The 20,896-nt window shown below is 41.1% G+C and overlaps 1 protein-coding gene across 1 annotated transcript in view; it reads left to right on the plus strand.

Annotated features, from left to right (window-relative positions):
• Window positions 1-1,280: 1,280 nt before the first annotated feature.
• Window positions 1,281-20,896, plus strand: part of NUP153 (nucleoporin 153) — a 62,310-nt gene continuing 42,694 nt past the window's right edge. Inside the window, exons 1-2 of the mRNA XM_065912285.1 lie at window positions 1,281-1,535; window positions 15,592-15,814. Of these exons, the coding sequence (XP_065768357.1) occupies window positions 1,416-1,535; window positions 15,592-15,814 (343 nt within the window). The 5' untranslated portion in view covers window positions 1,281-1,415. The remainder of the gene's footprint in view (window positions 1,536-15,591; window positions 15,815-20,896) is intronic.

Raw genomic sequence — 20,896 nt, forward strand, 5'->3', positions numbered from 1 at the left:
ATCTATTTAACGGTCAACTCTTAAAATATCTATACTTTGTGAGTTCAGTGTTTGAGCCTAGCTCACTTACTCACTTTCCTAAATGCGTCTTCTGTTTGGGGTAAATATATGTACAGTTTTATTACCGCTAATATACCCTTTACCTCTCATGTGAGCTGACTGCCGTAGGTTGTCATTGTACTCATTTACTGCATTCCCCATATACCAGGAAATATACTAAGTGCTCCAATCGGATGATCACAACAGCTCTATACGGTGGATATTAAAGTTCCCATTTTATAGGGGGTAGGCAGGTTTTGACTTATCCAAGGTCAAACCAGAGTGGTGGAACCAGAATTCGCGTTCTTCGACAACAGCTCTCATGTAACAATGGAACATTAATGACACTATGTTTTTCTAATTCTGCTTTAGGCTTAAAGATCATGAACATTGGTTTTTTCAATCAGTTTTTTCTTTTTATAAGATAATGTTCGCTCCTGTCTGATTTAACTATTTGCTCACTTTCTGTCCTCTTTACCAACCACGAGGAAGGAGGAGAGTAAGGAGGAGGTTACTGCTTCTGTGTTAAATATGTCTTTCGAAGTCTGCGTTTATAGCCGAGCACAGGAAAAGGAACGGAACCCCCTGGCTTTGTGCCTCTGCGGCAAACCGTGGCGCTCTCTTCCGCGTCCTTTCCGAGAATTCGCCTTCTCCTCCCCCGCCCCGAACTACATTTCCCAGCGGCCCGCGCGGCCGAGAGCGCGGGCTCGACCAGCCTTTCCTTCCTTCCTTCCTCCCCTATCAGCCGGTCGCAGCGTGATGACGCAGACTCGCCGGGCGCTGACGAGTGACGGCGTTCTGGCTCGCGACCGCAGCGACGGCCTTAGCAGCGGCAATAGACGCAACAGCGGCGACTGCAGGGACGACGGCGACTACGACGACGACGGCGGCGGCGGCGGCGGCGGGGCGGGCGCTGTGCGCAAAGGGGAGGGGTAGGCGGGCGGCGCCGGCGGCTTCAACTGCGGCAGCTACACGGCTGGGGCGTGCGGAAGAAGAATCCCCATCAGCCGCCGGCCGACCTAGGCCCGAGCAGCGCCGGGGGCCGCTCGCGTTGTCCTCTGCGGGGGGATCTCCATAGAGACGGTGACACACAGAGGCGGGGGTCCGCGGGAGCCTGCGGGACCGGAGAGCCAGCTCCTCGGCCTCTGTGGCCCCCTCCCCCGCCCCCCCTCCACCTCGCTGCCGCCGGCGCGCATTCTCTTCTCCGCTCCTGCTCGCCGCCCCGCGGTTCCCGGTGGGCCTGGGCCCCCGCTGTGAGGGCAGCGCGGGCGGACTCTTGGGGGCTGGGGCCGGGCGAGGCAAGGCGGGGGGCGGGGGTCCTCTGAGGCCGCCTCTGCCTCTCCCGCCCCGGAGGGGGAAGCCGCGGAGGCTCCACCATGGCCTCGGGAGCCGGAGGCAGAGGAGGGGGCGGCGGCGGCGGCGGCGGCAAGATCCGGACGCGGCGTTGCCACCAGGGCCCGATGAAGCCTTACCAGCAGGGGCGACCGCAGCACCAGGTAAGGGAGCACCGGCGCCGTGCGAGAGAGGGGCCCTTCCCGGGCCCACGGGGTGGGGGGGGAACTGGGCGGGCGGCGACGGGGTGGGCAGGGGGGGCGGCCCTGGCGCCCCACGTGGAGCGTCCGGGAGGCCCCGGGTGAGGCGGCGGGAGCCGAGGTCGCCGGGGCGGCGACGGGAAGTGGGCTTGAGGCCGGCCAGCCCTGCGGCGCACACGTGTGGCTCGGCCGCCTCTCTCCACCCCCGCCCCGCACCCCGTCCCTCCCTGCCCCGGGGCTTTCCCCGGGCCGGGGCGCAGGGCGGGAACACGAGTCCGAGGCCTACGGTCGGCCCAGAATTCTGCCCTTTTTTTTTTTTTGGCGGGGATTAGGAGCTTGGAGGAGCGGGGGGTAATTACTCATGTCCCTTAAGGGAAAAGGGAAAAAACTGTGGCTGGGAGCCCCCCCTCCCCCGACGCCTGCAGATTTCTAGTCTCCCGCGTTTCAGCGCGTGCGGGGAGGGGGACTGCCCCAAGGGCTCTGATCCTCACCCCGCCGGGGTACCTACCTGGGGATTGGCGGGGGCGCTGTTACAGGGAAAGTGGAATAACTTATTCTCCATACTTTAAATTCTCCATCTCCCCGTGGCCCTCCCGGCTCTAAGAGCCTTGGCTTATTTTTTTTTTTCTTCTTCAACCGGGTTATGGTTAGTGGCACTGGGGCATTTTGAAACATCAGCCCTCCCCGATCTAAGAGCCCTGGCTTATTTTTTATTTTTTTCTTCACCCGGGATATGGTTAGTGGCACTGGGGCATTTTGAAAGTCCCTCTCCGGACTGACGTCTTTTTTTTCCGTCGCGAGACTTTTCCCTCCCCACTTTTGTCCAACCTTTCTTCCCCCCCGCCCCCCCCCCCCCACACCCGCGCGTTTTATTTTCTAGACTAGAATTGGCCATTATGCACAGTTGACCGGGACTCCAGTTCTGATCTCATGCACAAAATATTTTAATATTGCAGTGGGTATTCTAGAAGTTTAGGTACTTTCGACACTACAGGGATGTTGGTGGTCTTGAAATTTAACCGCCTTGTGCACTCGTGGGTGTTTGAAATTTTAAAAAAATGAGTTTATCCTCAGACATTTGATTCTGAGAAAGTTCAATATTTTAAGTTTTGCTTGTTATTTACAGGGGATTGAGTGGGAAAATGTTGAAAACCTTCAAATAAAAGTCACTTATAAAGCTTTTCATTGATACTAAGGTAGAAAGTAAGTGTGGGCCTTAAACCTGTACAAATGAGTATAGCAAAAGGGTCTCATAACTTCTTGCATACTGTTAAAGGTAGAATTCTAGATTGCTTTATTCCGGATGATGATAAATATTTAACACTTAAACATGTTTGGTGCTGTTGTTAAATTGTATCATTAAAAACAGAATTTTAAAAGTAAAGATTTGGGAGAAGTTTCTTAATAGTGAAATATGTAGTTTATAATATTAGGTAGCTCTCTACTAATGGTTACAGGTCTTCTGATTACTATCACCTCCCACCAGTGTTCCCCCAGATAGACTTGGTTTTCAAATTTTCTTTGTGAGTAGCAAGATTAGAATTCAGGTCACAAGCCTGGCCCTTTAACCTAATCCTTTTGTTGTGAGGAAGTTTGACACATGTGCTTTCTGGTTTTTCTGAAAAATAAATTGTCTGAGTGCTTTCCTTAGGAGAAAGTTATTACATAAAAAATGAACTATAAATACAGATCACTGGATGGTCTGGATGGAGTTTAGAAAGGAGCTCGTATATTCTAGGTGGCAAAAGCCAAGGTCACACCTTATTTTTAAATAATACTTGGATAAAAACCTAATTTGACGGAGATGATGCCTTAACAGCATAACAGTTGTGATCCAAATTGTCTTAGAGACAATTTGGTTTGATTTGACAATTTGATTTCAGACTGTGCAGTTTTATTTTAAAGTTTGGTAGTTTATGATTTCCCCCTGTCTAAAGTATTCAGCTTTTTGCCACAGCCATTTAATTGAAAAAGTACATTTGTAGCTTTTGAATTGGGATTAAATGTGTTTGGGAGCTTCTTAATCAACTCTGCAGGTATTATTAGTATTGGCTAATACGGTTGGATGGCATGACTCACTGACTCAGTGGGCTTGAGTTTGAGCAAACTCCGGGAGGTAGTGAAGGACAGGGGAGCCTGGCGTGCTGCAGTCCATGGGGTTGCAGAGTTGGACGCCACTTGCCACTGAACAACAACAATTAATGTTGACAGTTACTACCAAAGAAAAGTATCCAGTCATATACAAAAGAATATTTAATTTGAGGATTTTTTAAAATCTTAAAATAAGGATGTTCTTTAGTCCTTACCAAAACTTTTGTGAACTCGTAGACTACCTGCTTGTGGTCAGCTATCCTAGGCTGTCACCTCTGTTTACCAGCAGCTGCTGAGTCATCATGAATAGCATGGAGCTTCATGACATGGCATGTTTTATACTAATGTATTTTATTAAATGTCCACTGGTTTCTGGGCAAAAACAAAGTTTTTCGGTTGTGCAATTGAGGGCTGAAAGAAGAAAGAGATCTGGCTCAGTTAGTGGGTCTTTGCCATTGCTTGTCAGGATAACTGGTTTGTGTAGTTCCATAGTACCTGTGACTTTCACATGTGTTCCACTGACTTGCAATTTCCTGTTTTGACTTCTGGTTTAGCTCTGCTGAGGTATATCTGAAGTTTACATTTTTTCCTTTGAACTTCTGAGCTTTAAAATGACATCTTGCTTGAAGTTGTGGAGAGAAAAATTTGTTGTCAGTTAACTAACTGAAGGGTGGTAACTTAAGCGAATGTGAAGAACAACATTGAATGATTAAAAGTTGATCATTTTCACCTGCTTTCTTCCCTACCCCTTAACTCTTAGCCCAGATGCATTTAGGAAATGTCATCATTTTTCTAGTGGGAGTGAACAGATTCCTAAAGAGTATGTGGTTAGTTCTTGTTGCCTGTTCAGTCTCTTTTCCCATTTCCTTTTTGTGTAGATTGTCAGGTCCAGAAAGTGAGCTCTGGAGAGGTCAAACTGCTTTTCTTAATAGCTGCTACAAAAAGCTTGAGCCCATGGGCAAATCAGAACCTTGCCTCTTGAAGAATCTACTGCCATCTCCTGGTGAGAGGGAAACTACTTATTTTTGCCCTTTTTTGGGGGGTGTGCTTCAGAGGTTTTGTCTTCTGGTTTGGAGCTAAGGGAATCCACTCATTTTATCTTCTCTCTAGGGGCAGCTTGTCTTCCAAGTCAGTTTCTGCATTTAGCTATTTTTTTGGTGGGAGTGGGTGGCGAAAGCTCCTTTATCTATTCATTAGCTTAGATCAGGAGTCTATAAACTTCTTCTGTAAAGGGCCAGATAGTAAATCTTTTAGGTTTTGTTCCTGCATGTTCTTTGTTTTTATAACTCTAAAAAATGTAAAAATCATCCTTAGCTTGAGGCCTGTGTGAAAACAGGCTGAGGGCTGAATTTGGGCCGCAGACTATGGTTTGCCTAGTATTGGTTTATAAGATTGTATGGTGGTTTGCTGTTTTGTAGCTTCTATATGATATTTTGTCCCAGAGAATTATGTCCTGCTTGGTATTGGATGTCTGAAGAGAGTTCTCAATTTTGAAAAGGAGGGATATTTAAAGATTGAATGCATAATTCATCCCAGAAATCCCTGAATTTTTTTGACTTTTATCTTTATTTGCTTTATCCTAGATGTTTAATTAATACTGTCAGCGAAAACAAATGGACATAGTTTTTGAAAAAAGTGCTGTAAACCAATCAGAGCATCTGGGTTTGAATCCTTGTTCTGCCCAGACTTGAAAAGTTCTCTCTGCTTAATTTACTCATCTATAAAGTGGAAGTCTGTTGTGAGGGGTTGAGTGAGATAATGTAAGTAAAGCTCTTAGAACTGGGCCTGGTGTATATAGTAAGGACTCCTTGGAAACTGTTGTGGTTAAATAGAACCTTTTGATTTAAATGTTTAGTCTCTGATTAGTAGAGATATCTTTATTTTATATACCCAAATTCAATCTTTTATAGGCTTGTATTGGATTTTACAACTTGTTTTCTGAATGATGAGGCCAAACCTTTAAACAGCCTTAGACTATTTAAAAATGTGTTATTTTTAACATTTTCCTCATAGATGCCAGTCGTTTAAGTGTATAGGAAAATAAATCCACATACTGTTTAATGCATAGTAGAAAATTTTGTTTGTGATGAGACGCCCTTGTGTAATAGTTTATCAACTTACTCACCAATTTTTCTCATGACAAAAAAAGCCCAGATGTCTGCATTTCCTGGAAAGCTCTTTGAGGCAGTTACCTATTAGTTTGAAATAAAATGATCTGATGTCACTAATTAAAGCCATTTCATTAGGCACAGAATATTATTGGAAAGATGTAATATTAATGACCTTGTATTTTCGAAAGCGTTTTACTTGTAGCTGCTTAGGTTATGGTTGTGGTTGTAATATATTTTTCAACGATTCTTCTGTGTTGGGAAGCCCAGTTGAAAAGTCTTGCCACCAGATACAATTCACTGTATTTACTGTCTGAAACAGAGTGATAGAATGCCTCTTCTGTCTAAAGATATTTCACTTTCCCTGCCCATTTGCTTGTGACTTAATACACTTTTACATCCAGTTTCCAAATAGATGGTGAAAGGAAAGTGACAATATCCTTTTGGATAACTTTCAGTGGGTTAAATTGCCTCAGGCTTTTATTGGATCTCCTGTTGCTAGTTTGGAAGGTCTTGTAGGGAATCCTTTTCTTGCCCTTGTTGTTTGATTACTGTTAATTATCTATTAATTCTACTTCTGTAATATGGATCTCTAAAAATAATTTTCATGTTTCTCCTACCTGAATTAGTGTTAAAGAGCCTTAAAGGAGGTTGAAAATTGTGGCCAGTTTTAGTTTTAAATTTTTTTTAGCTAGAATAACTTGTATGCTCATGTTTTTTTACTTAATCTCTTGACATTGAAAAGAGAAATGAAACGTATAAAGAATGGATGGAAATCCACTTACGTGGCTGGAAAGATTTAGACTTGTTGGATAGGGAAAGCTTAACTAGAGGTTGTAAAGTGTGACAAATAACAGCTTGGGTTAAATTCAGATTATTGAAGTCAGGTTCAATATTACTGCATTAGAATTTGGGTACTATCTAATAGATAAATTTTTAAAGTAAGTAATGTAAGAATGGATGTATTAAAAACTGGAAATAACTGAAAGATTAGAGTAGCATCTAGGTTTTTACTACTTAGTGTTAAAGATATAAAATAATTAGATATTCAAGTCTCACATGAAGTCTTTGGTTCTAAGCCCTTGTTCTTCACTTGGGGTTGGATGGAGCAGGGGGAAAACTGATTAGGGAGTCTATCTGAAATGAGACTTCCAGAAAGAGTGGAAAGAGAAGACTAGTGACATGGGAGTTGAGGGAGTTTGAGAGAGAGTTCACAGACCCCTGGAAGAAAACTAAGGGTCACTGACAAACGTCAGCAAAATCTAGCCCAAAGAGCAGATGAAAGTCAAAACAACAGTGTCTTCTGGGAGAATAGGGCCCCAGAACTTTCAAACTGAAGATTATGTTTGATATTTATAGTGAGAGATCTAGTAAAGTTTATGTGAGAAAAGAGATTTTGTAATCTGAATACTACTCTTTAATAGAAGATAATGTGAAGAAAAGAGTTGAATAGAACTGAAATCAAGAAAACTATTAGGAACAGAGCTAGATGTAAGGAGGAGGAAGGCCATGTAGTGCTGATACGGAGAGTGCTTATTCTGAGATTGCACATTGATGAGATGATGTATAGGGAAAGAATTTCTTTTTCATTACAAATGAGTTCTGTGTTTGGATTGTAAAAGAGCCTTACCTTACCTCAGCCTTCTTTCATTAACCCTTGAACTCAGGTTAAATATAATTAGAAAAGCTAATGTCACAATACCTTACAAATTGAATATACTTAATGTAAGTGTATAGTATTGAATTGAATTTACTTCTGGCCCCCAAGTTGAGTACTTGTTCTAAATCTCAGTGGCATCATGATGAGGTTTTTGTTGTGGTTTGTTTGGCCAAATGAAGAATCCTTAGTTCTTCAGGAGAAATCCAATCGTTTTAACCCGTCTAGGTTTAAAGTTTTCCACCTATAATCCTTGAATTTAGCTTCATTACTAAGGATCATCTAGTGTAGACTTTGCTTTGGGGCTACAAGAAGTATTTTTAAGATTTTAATACTCTGTTTTGATGCTTTTTCAGAGCCATTGACTAATTTTTTCTTTGACTTCTCTGCTTCTCTTTCTGTAATTGGCTTTGTGTTATTTATCGTTCCAAAAGATGATTTGGTTTTTCCCACGCTCTTGGGTAGTCTCACAAATGGTTTTTTGGAGGAAGGGCTATTAATGTGGCAATGAAAATATTTAAACTGAAACTGTTATACCAAGCAAATGTATTATTTATTTTTTGGATTCTGGGATTACTGATGTCCTTTTTTTTAGAAACTTGCCGCAGCATATCCCATGTGGGAATAAGAAGTTGGTTGAGTATTGCATCCGTAGATAAACTAAAATCATGCAGCAGCTAATCTGCACTGTATAGACCTGTTGCTGCCTTCACAGAGCTGATCCTATAGCAGAGGTGAGAGATTGTCATCACCATCCCACTTGACAGATCCCCTCCACGTAGGAAGTACAGGACACTATTGGTGCATGTGAGTGAGTGATGGTCCTAGAGTTGGAGGATCAGAGAAGCTTTTCTTTAAAAAAACTACATCAAGTCAATGAAACCTCAGAAAGTGGAGAGAAAGCTACTCTGGTAAAGTTGGGCTTGAGTGTTCACTGCTTAGCAGACCTTTACTCCATGTACCTCTGTTTCCCCCTGAAGGTTAGGTTGTTTGTGATTAATATCACAATGCAGGGAATTCCCTGGCTGTCCAGTGGTTAGGATTCTGAGCTTTCACTGAAGAGGTCATGGATTTGATCCCTGGTCAGGGAACAAGAACTCAGGCTGCATGGCCAAAAAAAAAAAAAAAAAAATGTATCACAAAACGTTCTTTCTCCTGGCTCCATACAGGAAGCTGATTTGCCCCATTCCTGGAAAGACCTGAAACGTCTTATCTAAATAACTCTTAAAATAATAACCTTTATCTCAATAAAAAGGCCCTTAATTGGTAATAGAGTCAAAGAAACCTTTGGTAAGAAAACAAATTTTCCCCTTTTCTAGCTCTTCTTTTTTTCCCCCTGCTTTCCATTAGTGCCTGAAATTCATAAAAATTGCCAGCCAAGGAAGTGCTTCTCCAAATCTGTATGGTAGATAGGGTTTCTTACTCTCTGTCTGCCTTGTTCTCTGCGTGATCAGATTTCTTTTCCCTAGCAGTTCTTTAGGGCTTCCTTGGTGGCTCAGACACTGAAGAATCCACCAGCAGTGCAGGAGCTGTTCTTTAAACTTGTAGTATCCGGTGGTTGATTATTTACTATAAATAAATGTGTTAAGTCTTTCAGTTCAGTTTAGTCACTTAGTCGTGTCCCACTTTGCGACCCCATGGACTGCAGCATGCCAGGCCTCCCTGTCCATCACCAGCTCCTGAAGCTTGCTCAAATCATGTCCATTGAGTCAGTGATGCCATCCAACCATTTCATCCTCTGTCATCCCCTTCTCCTGCCTTCAGTCTTTCCCAGCATCAGGGTCTTTTCCAGTGAGTCAGTTCTTATCATCAGGTGGCCAAAGTGTTGAAGCTTCAGCTTCGTCATCAGTCCTTCCAGTGAATATTCAGGACTGATTTCCTTTAGGATTGACTGGTTGCTCTCCTTGCAGTCCAAGGGACTTGCAAGAGTCTTCTCCAACACCACAGTTCAAAAGCATCAATTCTTCAGCGCTCAGCCTTCTTTATGGTCCAGCTCTCACATCCCTATGTGACTACTAGAAAAATCATAGTTTTGAGTAGACGGACCTTTGTTGGCAAAGTAATGTCTCTGCTTTTTAATATGCTGTCTAGCTTGGTCATAGCTTTTCTTTCAAGGAGCAGGCGTCTTTTGATTTCATGGCTGCAATCACCACCTGCAGTGATTTTGGATCCCAAAAAAATAGTCTCTCACTGTTTCCATTGTTTCCGCATCTATTTGCCATGAAGTGATGGGACCAGATGCTGTGATCTTAGGTTTTTTGAATGTTGAGTTTTAAGCCAGCTTTTTCACTCTACTCTTTCACTTTGATCAAGAGGCTCTTCAGTTCCTCTTTGTTTTCTGCTGTAAGAGTGGTGTCATCTGCATATCTGAGGTTATTGATATTTCTCCTGGTAATCTTGATTCCAGCTTGTGCTTCATCCAGCCTGGCATTTCTCATGATGTACTCTGCATATAAGTTAAATAAGTAGGGTGACAACATACAGTTTTGACGTCATCCTTTTCCGATTTGGAACCAGTTCATTGTTCCATCTCTGGTTCTAACTGTTGCTTCTTGACCTGCTTCAGATTTCTCAGGAGAACAAAGGTGGTCTGATATTCCCATCTCCTAAGAATTTTCTGCAGTACGTCATGATCCACACAGTCAAAGGCTTTGGCGTAGTCAATAAAGCAGAAGTTGTCTTTAACTGGGAATAAAATAGATTCAGAAGTATGCTTTTTTATGTTTTACTTCTTTTTTATGTTTGATTTTCAGAATTCATACTATAAAGTAGATAAATTTGAAAATTGGTATAAGTGGCATGGCATTTGAGATAATATCAGAAATAGTTTAATTTTGTTGTTAAGCTTATTCTCACAGTTATGTTTATATTGGCCTTAGCTGGGAAACCTGTAATTGAGTTTTTAGATGATTTTAGTACAGTGTTCTTCAAATTTAATTTCCATAAGAATCACCTCAAGAGCTTGTTAAAACAGATTTCCATTTCTAACATGATCTTAGGTGACATAGAGGCTGATGGTCTGAAGACTTCCAGTTTGAGGACCACTGTTTTCGGTTTTGGAACAAAAGGTTACACTCGAATTCTCTCTCTCACACACACTCGTGCGTGCACACACACACCCATATGATTAAAGGGGAATTTCAAAGGATTTAAGTAGTTATTTCAAGTCTATTAGATTAAGCATTTATTACCAAGGTTTCTAGAAGCTTGGACAGCATGTGCCAAGGGCACCCCTACACTTGGGTCTTCACTCTTTTTGTTTCCTCGGTCTATAATACTTCTCTGCTAGAAATGCGCAAGGCGCCCCCTCACTTTGCCCAGGCCCTTGCCTGTATGAAGCAGCTGTTCTGTTGTGCTTCCCCGCGTTGTTGTTGCCCACAGCACCAAATCACCGTGTCGCGTGTTACCTGTTACACTTGTTTGTCTCCCTAACTTAGAGTCTAAGTTCCAGGAGGGCAGGGACTTGTTCCCTGCTTTATCCCCAGTGTTCTTGCCTGACCTGTAGTGTATGATCAGTAAGTATTGATTAAATTAATCAAATGAAGTAAGACAATGTTTGCTTTTACCTCTGTTAGATAAGATTTTATCTAATATTCGTCAGGATAAGCCTCTTTCCTGGTCCACTTACGTACTGTTTTACAGAGATAAAAGGTGGATGTGACTTTCGGGTAATAAACGCCTCCTGGGGAACCCCTGGTGGCCTCCTGGTTAGGACTTGGTGCTCTCACTGCCGGCGCTCCAGTTTGATCCCTGGTCTGGGAACTAAGGCCTTCCCTGATGGCTCAGCTGGTAAAGAATCCACCTGCAATGTGGGAGACCAGGGTTTGATGCCTGGGTTGGGAAGCATCCCCTGGAGAAGGGAAAGGCTACCCATTCCAGTATTCTGGCCTGGAGAATTCCATGGACTGTGTAGTCCATGGGGTCACAAAGAGTTGGATATGACTGAGTGACTTTCACTTTCACTGGGAACTAAGATACCAGCATGCTGCCAAAAAAATGTGTTTCACCGAATGTGGTACATGTGTTCCATTGTTGCTAAAGAAGATAAATCCAATGAACTGGCTGACTTTAATTTTCATGTTAATTAGAAAACAAATTTAACGAAAGTACACTGCTGTATCAGTTAAGGACCCAGCAAGAAGCAGTTAACTCAAGCTGAAATTTCTTTTAAGAGTCTGCTCAGAGATAAATGCTGGTGGTTAAAGGAATACATAGGATGCTCAGAGACTAGCAGTGGTGGGAAGCTGCCACCTCTCCTAGGACTGGACAGATAAAGGAAAGAAACCGTGTAGCTGGTGTGGAACAAGGGCTGGCTGGCTGGAGCTGTAGTTTTAAAGATGGGATGTTTGAGCAGAGAGAGCCCAGGAGGAGAGACTTCACTTTCCTTCCATCCTCTGATAGCTAATGACCTCTAGAATCTCTCATGAGCCACTTTGTTGAGACAGTCATCAGAGATGGTGTCAGGCAAGGGCAAGTGAGGACTGGTACAGAATCAAATCTGTGATTTGGTAGATTTTATTGTGTAGAAAGAGCTGTTTATTAAGAGAAATAAACTTCCTGGTGGCTTTCCTGGTGGCTCAGAGAGTAAAGAATCTGCCTGCAATGCTGGAGCCCCGGGTTTGATCCCTGGGTTGGGAAGATCGCCTGGAGAAGGAAATGGCAACCTACTCCAGTATTCTCGCCTGGAGCATTTCATGGACAGAGGAGCCTGGTGGGCTAACAGTCCATGGGGTCACAAAGAGGTGGACGTGACTGAGCGGCTAACACACACAGATAGAAACCGTTAAGTAACAGGACGGGTGCCAGTCACGGCTCACGGTGGGAAGCGCTCAGGAAGTAGCGACGTGAGCCGCGTGGTGCTCAGCCCTGTCCACGCTAAGCTTTGTTTTCTGGTTGGTTGCTGCGTATTCTGATATATTTTGATTAGTGTCTGACTAGTGCCCCACATGTACATTTTCCAGGTAATGGAATATTAAGATTTAAGTATACATACTTTTATTCACCTCTTGTAGAGGTAACTGTATTGTGATTTCCTGAAATGTATTTAATTTCCTAATCTCTTTAACTAGATTGGTGGTTCTCAAAATATAGCATACATCAGAATCACTTGTGAGGGTTTGTTAAAACAGGTGAGCCCTACCTGTTTTAGGGTTTACTGAGCTTACTGTAACTTTTCTTGATTTTCTTGATGACTTAGGATCATTTACCCTGTAGAGGGATATTGAAGTATGGAGAATATTTCTTTCTGATAGTGTTTCTAATCGTGCTAGTATTTCTTCTCTCTCACTGTAATCTTACACTAAGCTGCTCTGTGCTGTGGTTAAATAAATTGGTTACATTTTAGTTTAGAAAAGAGAGAGTCTGTAAGCAAAATTCATGAGTTTCAGTGAGTGAGCTTTTAATATCTATTTTGACTGTTGAATTTTTACTGATTTATTCTCAACAATACCTACACATGTGTGCAGGTTAAGTCACTTCAGTTGTGTCCTACTCTCTGTGACCCTATGGACTGTATAGCCCTCTGTGAGATTCTCCAGGCAAAAATACTGGAGTGGATTGCCATGCCCTCCTCCAGGGGATCTTCCCAACCCAGGGATCGAACCTGCCTCCCTTATGCCTCTTGCATTGGCAGGCAGGTTCCCTAATGCTGGCACATAAGTGACCTTTGGTTAATGATGTTGTTAATTTAGTTTGTGCTGTACTTGCCTCCTTAGGTGAGTAGAGATCACAGGAATCTCTTAATACTTTTAGTAGCTAAACACCTTAGAGGGAGTCTATGCAAGACTTATTTTACATATTATATGAATTTTTCCTATAATGCTTCATATCAGGTATGTCTTTTGGGTGTCAGGGAACATTTAACAGAAGAATTCCTGTGTGCTGTTTTTCGTCTCCCATAAACCCTCTGCTCCTTATCAGTTCCTGGTAACAGGAACGAGAGGGGCAGCACGCTGCTCCCAGGGCTGAGGTCATGGGATGAAACGCATGCATGGATTTCCTTCAGTAAACGTCTTCCTTACGACAAACCGCCTAGTCACTACCCACTTTCTTGAGGTATGGATTGTCTTCTGACCTTATGACCATTGTTAATTCCCTGTTTCCTTGGTGATGGTTGCTGTAGTCTGGTTTTCTTATCTTTATCATTGTCAAAAGAAATTCCTTGTACAACAGCCTATATATACCCACACAAAGATCATTAAAGCACCTTTGTTCCACTAGAGACTTGGGTCCCCCTGTCATTCTTTTTCTCTCCCTCCCTCCCTCCCCCCCTTCGGCTAATTCTCTGGAGCGTGGAAACCTGCCGAGCTCACTTTCCTGCCCGGGCTTTCACGACCTCCTCGAGAGGACGCCCTGTGCCTTCGTGAGCTGTACAAGCCCTGTTCCAGGGCTTTATTAGTTCTCTGCATAAGCCAGGGAATATTAGCCTCTTTCTCTCTCTTGTTTTCTTATTGTCCACTGCAGACCACCAGGTTCTGGTCCTTTAAAGGACCGCAGCATTTGGGTACGGCGCTGGTGGTCCAGTGACTAAGGACTCCATCTTGCCAGTGCCGGGGGCACGGGTTCAGTCCCTGGTCAGGTAACTAGACCCTGCATGCCACAACTGAGACCCAGTGCAGCCAAATAAATAAGTAGATACATATGTTTTTTAAAGTATGCCTTTTTGAAAATTTATATCTTGAAAGCACTTTCAAGAATTTTGGAATATGGGGGAGTAATTTAATATTTAAATATAAACAGCAAAATAATAAATGTGTTTTTATAAATACCAAATCTTGGAGTAGGTATAAAATTTTTGCCAGGAAAGCTAGTACTATGTAACACTAGCATAGAAAAGGGGAGCAGTGAATTTGTGTTTTTCAATAGTATTCCATGACTGTTGGCTTCATGTGTTGCTAGAGAGTTTACATTACAGATCTGTTCAAAAATTCTGTTTGGAGCAAAAATAATTGCTTATTTCCTAGTTGTTACCTACACCTTTTCAGATAATCAGAAGATACTGTCCAAGTGCCTATATCAGAAGTTTTTCTTCCATCTTTTCTGTTGACAGGATTTTTCAAGTCTTCTTTTGTCTTGGGTTTGCTTTCAACCTTTATGTATCCTACCTTATCTTTATTGTTTTTTTTGTACCTGCTGACTCTTTTTTTTTTTTTTTCCCCCCTTCTGTGACTTTCTGATCCTATTCTGTGAAAGAAATTGTTGCCTGAAACGGGTTACCTCACCCCAGGTTGTTTCTCCTAACTTTTTTTCTCATTGGTAATGAAATTATCAGTGTATGTTTCTGTTAATATTTAGTAAATTGTGAAGTGCTTTCACATTATTTCATTTGCACTTCATTATAATTTGTATCGAGTGATGGTCGGAAAGGGTGTTGTTCTTATCTTACTTGAGTGAATCCGAGTACAGCCTGCTGACCCCAGAGTCCATGCTCGATATTCCACAGCAGCTGTGTTTGTACCGTGGGCACATTACTTCATTATTCCTCTTCATTGGTCAGGTGGCACTGTTAAAAGCAGTTTTATAAAATAGTTGTGAGGAGTAAATTGAATAATATGTATCAACTGCTGAGAACAGTGTCTGATAATGAACATTAATAATGCTGATAGTTGTTGTACCACATCTTTTTCTCCCTTTAAAAGTTGCTGTAATAAAATTCTTGGTTTTTAAACAACATTTAATTTAACAAACTTTTGCTATCAGTCAAAGTCTTAGATTTTTTTATGTTGAATTTGTTGTCTTACTGCCTTTTTATTTGTCTAAATTTTTGTTGTTAAAGAATGTACAGTAAAATATTTACTTGAGGAAGCTGTTGAAGGTATTTCTATTGCTTTAATATGCTGGGATCAAGATGGCTACCTTTTGTCTGGGATTATAGCATTTTAGTGCATATCTTACTACTAAATCTAAAATTTATATTGTTTAGTTGAAAGCCTGTTGGAGTATTGGCTCATGGACACATGCATGTAGAAGAAAGAAAAAAGTAGGAATTTCATAAAGTCTATAGAATTTGTAAAATGCATTATTATGTCAATGTTAACTGAAGTAACTAAATTTAGGAAACTTTGCTGGAAATAGTTATGTTTTGCTTAGTATGGCTTTCTGTATATAGGTACTTATTTTAAAAGATAAATTTCTAAACTGCCTTCCATGTTTTCCTCTTCAACAGAGCATTCTTAGCAGGGTTACAGAATCTGTTAAGAATATTGTGCCTGGATGGCTACAGAGATACTTCAGCAAGAACGAAGATGTATGTAGCTGCTCAACAGACACAAGAGAGGTGCCGCAATGGCCAGAAAATAGGGAAGATGACCATATATACTCCGATGAGGAGAGTGCGAACATTCATGATGGGAGAATCACTCCTGAGCCAACAGGCAGTAATACAGAAGGTAAATAGAATGTGGATATTTTGTTTTAAATGATAGGCTTTCATGCCTTAATCTAAAATATTTTTATATTGCCTAGCTGTGGTAAATCTAATTGTGTAGTACAGAAACCATGTTGGAGGCTGATGATCACCTTCCAATTGGTATCTTTCTAATTTATCAGTTTTTTGTTCATTAAGTTAGGTTAAAATACTATATCAGTTGAGCACCAGCTCTGCTGTTAGACATTGGGTTTGAATTTTCATACCACCAACTGTTAGTTGTGTGATTTTGGTCAAGATAATCTGTTCCCCTCTGTACCCTCATGAGTGGTTTTGAAGAGAGTGAATGTGAATGGGTCCTGGAACTAAGAGAGCAGTGTGGTAAGGCTCCCCACAGCACGTGGATTTGGGTGTGGTGTAACTGCAGTTGGCTCCCATCCTCTGCAGCCCACTCAGCTGGGCTGTTTCCTTCATCTTACAGTGAGCGGCCCTGTTTTAAATGCGTTGTGGATTTACTTAAGGCGTTTTGTGGGGTTTGCAGATATTTAATAGCTTCAGGTAACTTGTGCCTGTGACATATTTGGAACTTTTACTCTGTCTTTGCACTTCATGTATTTGGTATAGCTTTAGTGAGATGTACTTCACGTAACAAAGGGTTCACCCATTTAAGTGAACACCCACTGAAGTGTATAGTTCAGTGATTTTTTTTTTTTAGTTCAGTGATTTTAGTATATACAGAGTTGTTCAGTCACCACAGTCGATTTTAGAACATTTTAATTGCCATCCTTCCCCACCCCACCCCCCTAAAATCCTATACCCATTAGTAGTCACTGCCCATCCCTACCCCTCCAGCCCCAGGCAACCACCAGTCTGTATCTATAGATTTGTCTAGACTGACATTTGATATAGATGGAATCATAAAATACATGATCTGTTGTAACTGGCTTCTTGCACTTAACATGATGGTTTCAAGGTTCATCCATGTCATGGCATGTATCAGAACTTCCTTTTTATTGCCAGATAATATTTCATGGCTTGGATAAACTACATTTCATTTATCCATTTACTAGTTGATGCACATTTGGGTGGTTTCTACTTTTGGAGTATTGAGAACACTGCTTTTTTAAGTATTCCTGTGCAGGTGGTTTTGTGGATTGTGTTTTCTCCTGGGTAGGTACCTAGGAGTAGAATTGCTGGGTCATCTGGTAGTTGAACATTTTGAGGAAAAAACTGTTTTTCTAAAATGACTACACCATCTTCCCTTCCCACCAGTAGTGTGTAAGGAATGCAGTTTCTTTACCCTGGCAGTGTGTGAAGAATGCGATATCTTTAGAAATACTTCTTTGTTTTTTTTAAATATAGCTCTTCTGGTAGATGTGACGTGGTATCTCATCATGATTTTGATTTGCATCTCCTTGATCACTAATAATGAGCATCTTTTCGCGTGCTTACTGACCATTTATATATCTTTGGAGAAATGGGCTATTCAAATCCCCCTTTTCCATTTTTCACCAGGTTATTTTTCTTTCTATAATTGAATTGAAAGAGGTCTTGACATATTCTGGATATAAGTCTCTTATCTCTATATGACTTGCAAACATTTTTCTACCATTTTAGCTTCTTGATGTGTCCTTTGAAGCACAAAAATTTTAAATTTTGAGGTCCACTTTTATCTCTCAAGTATACATTTCAGTTTATATAGTTTTTTCTTTCACCACATGTTTTGACTTCCAATTACAGCAATTTTTTTGATAACTTAAATCTTGTCTTGACTCAATAATTGATATGAATATGTGCGTATTAATTTTGGTATACCTAGTAACTTGTTTTTCTGCCTGATTTGCTTTTAGTGAAAACTAGTGAGAGTAAAATGGGCTGAAAGAGGGATTCTTATTTTGGAGAATTGGCAAATCTAAATTTTCTTAGTGATACTCAATTCGGCTTAGTCTTTTTTGTTAGAGTAACTTAGGGAGTTTTAATATCTTTACTTTTCAAGATCTCTTTCTAATACACTTGCAGCAATCATCTGGAGGTTTTACTTGGGTAGGTCTCTAGGGTGACTGCTTCTGACATCGAATGGGACCCCAGCTTCTCTCTCTCGAGTAGAGACTCGTAGTGTGCACCAGCATGTATCTCCCGTGACTGAAGCTCTTTCCGTCCTAGTGCTTGTGGGGTTAGCTACCCTGAAGAATTCGGTTTAGGTTGGGATGAGTGGAGTGTCTTGTTGTGCAGCCCTGAGGTCCTTTTGTTTGTGTGTTTGTAGTTCTGTTGCAATGATGACAGTTCTCTGCCAAGGGTCACTCCCACTTGGGTTTTGTTCGTTATGTCATTAAGTTTACACAGTAGCTTTCTATTTTATATATATATATATAGTACACACACCTTTGTGAATAACTTCTAAATTTAAATTACTGTGGAAATTTTCAAACTATAAAAGGAAGGAGGCGGATAGCACAGTAAACCCCTCGGACCTGTTAGCCAGTTTCAAGGATAGCCAGCTTATGGCTGACTTTGTTTTCCTTGTTTCCACATCTGTTCACTCACCTTCTCACTCGAACTCCTCTGATTTAGAAGCAAATTGTGAGCAGCTTTTGATACTAACTTCAAAAACTTGGTGGCATTTTCCCTCTGTCTTGTCTTAGAGCTGACTCCTGCTCCTGTCGTAAAATCTGTTAAGTTCGAGGCAGTTCTCCTCTGACAGTCTGCCTCCGTCTTTCTCAAAGTATTCAGTACTTACAGTCACATAATGTGTGACTTCAGTATCAATGGATAACTGTGTGATGGATGTAGATCTTATTAGATAACGATCTAAATCGCTTTGTTTACTCTGTGAAACATTATTCTTAAATTTGACAGTGCGTTCTCAAAACAACTTAGACATACTTGCCCTTAAAGTAGTGTAAAAGTATTGAAAGCCTAAAATAATTTAGATGTAACAGTCCTGCACATTGCTTACTAATTACAAATGTAACTCATATTAATAGTAACTGGAGCAGGAGAATGTTGTACATCCTTCAAATTGTACAGTGCAGTACAAACAGTTACAGAATCTGTAGCCCCTTTCATATCTGCTGTCTGCAGCTTTCCGCTTTTATGTACCTCCTTGTATTCCCCATTTTAATGATGGTGAGCCATTAGGTGTCTCGATTTCTTTTACTCGGTTAATGGCATTAATCGGTGAGGAACCTCAAATAATGTACAGGATAGACTATTGATTCAGTGAGAGTTCAGACCTCTGAGGGGGACGCCCATTATGGTGCATCTAACATGCTGATCAGCCGTGGATTGAAGTTGTAGACTATACTGGCTGATTAATACTGTGATATCATAGGTGTCCTCTTAGAAACTGAGCATTTATGGCTGATGTGAATCTGTAGATGACATGACCTAATTTAGTCTTACTATCCCCAAATGTGTCCTTTATTGGGCCCGGTTTAGAGGGTAAGGAAGCTATGTAGACCTAAAAAACTGGCATTGCTGTTACCAGCATGCCTTCCAGTAGAAGTGTATCATACTAGATTGCTTTTTCTCTATGGCTTCTGTATATTCTAGATTGAATAGATGTCTGCCAATATCTAGAAAATATCCTATGGGATAAACTGCTACAGTGGTGAGAATGGGTCAGTAAAAAGCACTTTTAGCATCTACTATAAAATTAGAATACTTGATGCTTTAAGAAACATTTCAGCCTATGTGTATATGAATCCTGACTGTGGAGAAATTGAAGTATGATAATCTTCAGATACCAATAGATGTAAGTGCCAATGCCAGTAGATTTCAAAGCTCCTGCCAGTTTCTCCCTTAACTTGAGCAAACTGGGTAAGAAATTATTACATTAAACACTAATTTCCCATTCCCTTCCCCTCAGCCCCCGGGAGACACCATCGTACTTTTGCTATGACTTTGACTGCATACTTCAAATGAGTATAATCATAAATATTTCTCCTTCAGTGACTGACTTATTTCAGCTAGCAGAATGTCTTCAGAGTTCATTCGCATTGCTGTATGTATCGGAATTTATTTCCTTTTTATGACAATAACATTCATTGTATTTACCACATTATTCATTCATCTGTTAATGGACACTTAGGTTTCTTCCAACTTTGGCTCTTGTGAGTAATGCTGTTAGGAACATGGTTGTACACATCTCTTTGAGACTCTGCTTTCAGTTCTTTTGGATATATACCCAGAAGTGGAGTTGTTGGATCATGTGGTGATTCTGGCTTTAATTTTTTCTGATAGTAGCTGTCCTTAGGAGTGTGAATTAGTTATCTCACTGGTTTTGATATGCATTTCTCTGTTTAGAAATGTTGAGACTATTTCCATATGTTTGTTGACTGGGTATCATCTTTGGACAAGAGTCTGTTCAAGTCCTTTGCCCAATTTTTAATCAGATAATTTGATTTATTGTTGTAGGAGTCCTTTTATGTTCTGGGTATTAACACCTTATCATATATATGATTTGCAAACATTTTCTAATTTTATTTTTATTTCTATTTTCTATTATTCCTTACGTTGCCTTTTCACTCCTGATTATCATGTCTTAGTGCACAAAAGTTTTTTAGTTTGATATCGTCCCACATGTCTTTTTTTCTCTTATTGCCTGTCATATCTGAGAAATCATTGCCAAGATCAGCATCTTAAAGCTTTTCTGTTTTTTTCTATAAACTTTATATTTTGGAGTCTTATGTTTAGATCTTTAATCCATTTAGTGTTTATTTCTGTGTATGGTGTAGGAAAGGGTCCAGTTTCCTTCTTTTGCCTGCGGATATCCAGTTTTCCCAAAATTATTTATTGAAGAAACGATTCTTTCCATTGACTGGTGTTGGCGCTCTGTCAGGGATCATTTGGGATCATTTGACTGTGTACGCAAAGGTTTATTTCTGGGCTGTCTGTTCTATCCTGTTGGTCTACATGTGTCTTTATGCCAGCACCATGCCTTTGATTGCTGTTTTGTAATAATTTTTTGAAATCAGGAAATGTGACAGCTCCATTCTTATTGTTCTTTTTCAGGATTATTTTGGTTATTAGGAGTCCACTGAGATTCGATAGGAATTTTAGGATGGATTTTTTTTCTGTTTCATCAAAAAAGGGTCATTAGGTT

The sequence above is a fragment of the Muntiacus reevesi genome, chromosome 20, assembly GCF_963930625.1.
Source record: "Muntiacus reevesi chromosome 20, mMunRee1.1, whole genome shotgun sequence".
NCBI lineage: Eukaryota > Metazoa > Chordata > Mammalia > Artiodactyla > Cervidae > Muntiacus > Muntiacus reevesi.